General features: G+C 28.3%; 1 protein-coding gene across 1 annotated transcript; it reads left to right on the top strand.

Annotated features, from left to right (window-relative positions):
* Nucleotides 1-1,089: 1,089 nt before the first annotated feature.
* On the top strand, nt 1,090-1,578 carry LOC106761481 (repetitive proline-rich cell wall protein 2-like). Its single transcript, XM_014645034.2, has one exon. It carries the CDS (start codon nt 1,090-1,092, stop codon nt 1,576-1,578), a length of 489 nt encoding a protein of 162 aa, XP_014500520.1.
* Nucleotides 1,579-6,829: the final 5,251 nt, after the last annotated feature.

The following is a 6,829-nucleotide window of genomic DNA, read 5'->3' as shown; positions in this document are numbered from 1 at the left end:
AATAGTGAAGAGATGAAAAAAGTGAGAGAGAAAAAGGTGAGAGATATTATAATGAAGAGTGATGAAAATAGAAGAGAGAGAAAAAGGTGAGAGAGAGAGGTAGATATAATTATGTTGTAATGGTGAGAGAGAGAAGAGAAATTGGAAAGAGAGAAAGATATGTCGAATAACAGAGGAGAGAGAAGAAAAATTAACGCTGTTACAAACTTCTTAACGAAAGGGACCTATTGCAAGCAAAATCAAAAACCTAGGGATCTAATTAAATCACTTTTAAAACCGGGTATCAAACGGAAATTCAGCCCCAAACTTGGGGACTAAATAGGTATTTAAGCCAAACAAAAACATATCAGATCATATAACAAACCCTAGCTAAATTCTTAACATTCCCTCTTAAACTTAAGGTGTTTGTTGGGAATCAAGAACCTTAAGTTCATTTGGACTTTTCTAGCAAAATAGTTGAAAACAATAAAATGTGGTAACCATCTTTATCAGCAAATCAAAGCAGGTGACACTAATCAACTGGATACTAATTCCAATATAACCAGCACAGTATTTTAGACTTACTTAGGTACATTCAATAGTTTAAGATAGGTTAAGGATACTTCAAATACATCATTTTCTTATAATACACGAGTCTTACTTTTTATCAATCAAACGTAGCAAATGATACTAAATCATTCAGTTTCTCCGGTGGAGACACTTTTTTCTCGGATAAAGCAACAGAGAAGCAAAACTGAAACAGGCTACTACTAAATTATTTGGAGTGCTTTTGCATCGCACTTGAAACTAAACACTACAATTTTAACTTCTTTCAACGGAAGTAGCATGTCGTGAATTGAAAAATGAAAAAAATAGTGGAAAAGGGAATTGTTCCATTTCAATTTCCAACTTGACAACTACAAGAAGACAAAAACAGCAACACATTTATTGAAAATCCACACCAAATATTGACCTTGCAGAGAGAGGTATCTAGTTAGTGCGTCATAAAATAACTAATAGACTGAGACATATGTATGTAATAGTGAGTCCCCTAACTAGTATAAATACCATGCAGTGGTTCTGTCATTCAGCAACTAAAACATGAACAACATGGCTTCCTTAAACACCCTAGTTCTGCTCCTTGCAGCTCTTGTTCTGTCCCCTCAAGTGCTTGCTAACTACGAAAAACCTTACAAGCCTCCAGTGCAAAAGCCACCTGTGTACAAGCCCCCAGTAGAAAAACCACCAGTTTACAAGCCACCAGCAGAAAAACCACCGGTTTATAAGCCACCAGTTCACAAGCCCCCAGTTGAGGAGGAAAAACCAGTTCAGAAACCACCAGTCCACAAGCCACCGTATGGGAAGCCACCAGTGCTTGAGTCACAATACGAGAAACCACCTGTTTATAAGTCCCCACCAGTTCACAAGCCTCCCGTAGAGAAACCACCAGTTTACAAGCCACCGGTTGAGCAACCACCGGTTCACAAGCCACCATATGGAAAACCACCCGTGCATGAATCTCAATATAAACCTCCTATTCATAAGTCCCCACCAGTTTACAAGCCACCACACCCTAAGTACCCTCCTGTTTCCAACTGAGGCACCCACCTGTGATGTTCTGATAATGCTGTTTTAATTATATGCAGAAAATAAGAGGTGTAACCGCTGCCATTTTCATGTTATAGTTTAGTTTACATATTCTGGCAAGGATTACTCGTAGTTCTTCATTTCAAGCATTTCTTTGCCATGTTATGGCCATGGTAATACTATCATGGATGCATAATGTAGAACCGAGAATCACTGCTTTGTTCCAGACTATGAATTATATATAGAACTTTATATTATTAATCCTATCGTGGTTCCTTCCTTAAAAACTATCATAATATGTTTGGGATAAGTCGAAGGGTGCGTTTGAAAGAGTTTATTTGGACTTATGTCACTTACACTTCTTCAGTGTTTGAAAGAATTTATGATAATATAATTTGTCTGTATAGTTGTTTTGAAACCGTTTAGAAAGATTATTTTATTTATTAAAAATAATTAAAAAAAAATTTAATTAAAAAGTGGCACCAAAACTAATTAGTTCTCTTTAAATATATATATTTTGTCAATGCGGTAAAAAGAAGTGTTTCAATTGGTAGAGTTGAGAAGTGTTTTCAATTATATCGATCGACTATCATAATTAAATCTTAAATATCTAAATAATTCAATCATTTATCTCCTAGTTTATTTTATCTCTATTTTTATAAGTTTTTAAATGAGATTTTGTTTAAAATTGACCCAAGATTAACCCTATTACAATTCAATGTTTTTACCTTACTGATTATTTTGATATATTTTTAACATGTGATACCACTTGATCACTAATATTACTATAGTTAGCAATCGGTCTACGTTATTTTGGTGGTATTCGAGAATTGATCGCCGATTGTCAACGTGCGCGCGGTACAAGAAGAAAAGTGAAAGTATACCTTTTAATTTTCTAGTTGTATAAATATGTGGAAGAAATTCATTGGGATATAATCTTATTCAATAAGTAATTTATTACTCCATGGAATTTATTGCCTGCAGGCAGATGGAGACAGATATGTAGTCAATAGGGTCACTATTTGGTATTTATTTAAGCAACATGCACCTAAACTAACGTGAATTTGGTCATTGAGACCTACCAAATGGTATTTTCAGCAGGAAATTAGAACGCTAATATAGATTGATTGAATTATGATATATATCAATTAGAAGTGGATTTTAATACATAAAAAAACTAAAAAAACTTCGTCATATTCTGAATGGACGTTGATTATTTATAGTTATTGGATTTGAAAATTTAGATAGTAAAACAAGAGAGATCTAACAAATAATTAATTTTAATATGATGAACTCTAATTATGAAATTAATACTACATTAAAAAATGAATTTAAATCTAAGTTAATTTTATAAAATAAATATATATACTTTAAAGATTCAAATAAAATAAAATTTTGTTAAATAGATTAAAAAAAAACCCTAGTTTAACATATTAATAAATGACTTATCTAACGCACAATATATGAATTTTAGACTCAACATACATATAAAGAACATTAAATTTAGGGATGAGAAAAATGAACTGCATTGTTTTTAAATGTCATGAACTAAATATTATTTTGTATGAACTGAACTGAAAATTAGTTTAAATGAATTAAATTAAACTATTTTATTTTATCAAATTTTATTGAATTACATTGAAATGTAAGATGAATTGAATTGTTATCTATCTTAATATGTTTCTGAACTACACTAAATTTTAACTAATCTGTACAATTTTTGAATCGAATTGTAGTAATTTTGAATTGAGCAACAATATTTTTTAATTAAAAAGCTAAAAAAAAAAAGTATTTATCTACTTCATTTATAATATTGGTTCTGTCATAATCAACAAAATTAAAAAGATGAGATGAGTCGAATTAGATCAAAGGTTAAGACAAGAAAATCGAATAAAATATCAAAACAGGTTGCAGTCAAAAGTTGGCCAAATTCGATAGATACAGACTTAGTCGAAACTTAGTCAAGTCAATCCTAATCTAAAATCGATTGAATTATGTTAGGATTACAAATGAAACTCAGTCAAATTGATCTCGACTAAATTCGACTTAGATAACCATGACCGAAACTTAATTAAGTTGGTCTCAATCAAATTTAAAAATAAATTCTAAATATATGAAATATCAAAACTCGATTACATTTTCTGATTTTCGATTTTACAAGTTTTTTAAATTATAAAAATGAATCATTTATTAAAAAAAACAATACACGACAATCGACCTTATAAATGGTCAATTCCAATATTAACGTTGTGTTCCTTTGCACTGATTTTACTGTTTACACCAATTTGCGAGCGAGGAAAGTTTTAAATTTTGCATTCGTTTGAACTGATTACAAGCGATGGATTTGCGACGATTTGCGATGATTCTGAGTTGAATGCACTGTCTTCACCATCTCGCAAAAAGGAGAGGATTTGCGATGATTTAGTGGCAAAAGACTCATCTACCCAACTGTGAACATTCCAAGTGAATAAAACCTGATTTTAACGTAAATTTGGTGCAGGTATCCGGATATACTATTGCTGTATCCGGATATAGTTTTCTTCAGAAATTGGAAAAGAAGAGTATCCGGATAGATGGATTGCGTATCCGGTTCCAACTCTCCCTCCCCTTTGTTCTTAAACAGTAAATATTATTTACATTTAATTAAAAAATAAACATTACTTACATTTAATTAAAAAACATTATTTATATTTGGTAAGAAATTATATTACAAACAAATATTAAATTTTTAAAAATATTTATTTTACTTAAAAATATTTTTTTAATATTTTAAAAATTAATTTGACTTATTATAAATTAATTTCCTTTATTTATTAACAATTATAAATTTAAATATAACATTAAAAAAACATTTTATATTACTAAAATAACTAGGAGCATTTTGGTAATCTTTCATTTCTACGAATTAAACAAATTTTTTAATTCTATCACATCAATCAAATCCTACACTAATTCTCACAAACTTTACCCTCAAATCCACTCTCAATTACCCACAAATCTACTCAAAAAAACAATAACAAAATTATCCTCAAATCCATTCAAATCATCTTCCCCAAATCATCTCCTCCAAATCCATTCATAATAACAGAGCCTAATTGATGTCCGAAAATACACTGTAAAACGTCAAATTGCCATTGTCAATTCCAAAGACTCCCAAAAACTTTCACTGAACAACCAAGACATGACCTTAAATACTTGTTTTTCGATTGTAGAAGGCTTTTATTTATTTTATAGAAAATTTTTATTTAATTATTTTTTTTAGAAATAAATTTAAAAAGTAATTAAAAAGAGTTAAATTTTAAAAAAGATTACATGGAAGATAAAATTAAATAAAAACATGAACATAAAAAAAAAAAAACCCTTTTAAGTATAAATACATCCGTATTCAAAATACTGTGCAATATGTCAGAGTGAAGTTGCAATTAAGAGTGAAATATTGCATATAAAACAAAATATCACTCTAAATTTCTATATATGATACAAAATTACATTAGACAATTAGATTAACTTGATCTAAGAATTAAATGAAGCATCTCGCAAGAAGACAAAATCCTATAGGTGGTTTACTTATCCACTCATGAATCTTGAATTGGAAGAAACGTCCGTATGTTTATCACAAGGATCAAAATATTTAAAACCCACACATTTCAATTCATTAACAACTCACAATATTTTGGAATGAATTTTTTTCAAGATATTTTTAATTTTAAATCTTTTTATTTACAAAAAGTTTTCAATCTTAGAAAAATTATATGCATGAGTATATTAAAATAACATTTGTATTTTTACAATTTAGAAACAATATAATAGGAAGTTCAAATATTCTTCGAGATCCCATAATCCACCGAAAACAAATTCAACTATAATAATATTAATATTATTGAAAAATAACTTTAAATTTAACTCTATTAAAACATACCAAGATTATAATATATAAATGGTTATAAATATTATTTTATTAAACTTATTCTATAAAATTAAGTCAAGATTAATTTTTTTAATAAATTCAATTTCATGATAAAGTCAAGGTTATACATTTTGGATTATCTGTTTGGTTTTTCTATATTGTTCCTATGTTATGTTCTCAAAACACTCATGGACACTAATTTTGGTTTTATAATATTTTGAATTTTTTTTAAAATACTAATATAAGTGTACTTTTAACGTTCAAAAATAGATATTACACTAAAAAATCCATTAGAGAATCTGAATTGTATCTATATATTACGCTTTAATCATGTTAAAGGTCTCCTAATGATTTATATATATATATATATATATATATATATATATATATATATATATATATATATATATATATATATATAGTTAAATTGTGAGTGTTTTTGAAGAGTAGTATATAGTTATAACTTTGATATCTTAATTAAAGAATCGAGTATTAGTGAGCAACCACCATGATGAAGAAGTAGCAGAGGCAGCACCCACCAAGCAATTCGAGACAGAGTGAGTAGACAGTATTATTCAGTTTTATGTTTGTTTGCTATAGTGCTATCTGGTCCCTGTTTTATTTAATGTCTCTATATCATGCTTCATAATTGCTTTCTCAAAACATAATTAAATGCCTATACGGATAACCACACACATAAAGTATGAAGCAAGAGAGTTTCAATACTTCATTTTATAACTTAGATTCGATTCTGAGATAAGTAAAGGGTCGAACTTTAATGGTATTCTTTTTCTTATAAATATTAGCATTTAGTCTCTATTCAATTTTTATATTCAAAATTCTTATATTTTTTTATTAAAGTTTTTCATTTAATGTTTTCATTAACTAAATGCCCTGTTTTTTTATATTTTTTTTCAATGTATGGATTAATTGTCTCTATGTATTAAGAAATGTAAAGTTTCATAATTAATATAAAAATGATATTATAATTAATGTAGAATAACAAGTAACTTTTATTACATTCACTAAAAACATACTCCATAACGGGGTTATCTTACTTCTCAATGCACATTATCACATCAAGAAGTTTACTCATATTTTTATTATCTAACACATTTTTAATTAAAAGCAATAAAAATGGTTTCAAATATTTCTTAACTGTAGTGGATGATATGTCTAGATTCACATGGATTAAATTGATGGCAAGTAAGTCTGATACAAGATCACATCTTATTGGTTTTTTTTCTTATATCAAAACTCAATTTGGCATTGATGTAAAAGCTGTTAGATCAGATAATGGTAATGAGTTTGCAATGACAGATTTTTATAGACAAAAAGGGATACAACATCAATTAT

Source organism: Vigna radiata, chromosome 5 (genome assembly GCF_000741045.1).
Source record: "Vigna radiata var. radiata cultivar VC1973A chromosome 5, Vradiata_ver6, whole genome shotgun sequence".
Taxonomy (NCBI): Eukaryota; Viridiplantae; Streptophyta; class Magnoliopsida; order Fabales; family Fabaceae; genus Vigna; species Vigna radiata.
This window is presented reverse-complemented; position numbering and strand designations above follow the sequence as displayed.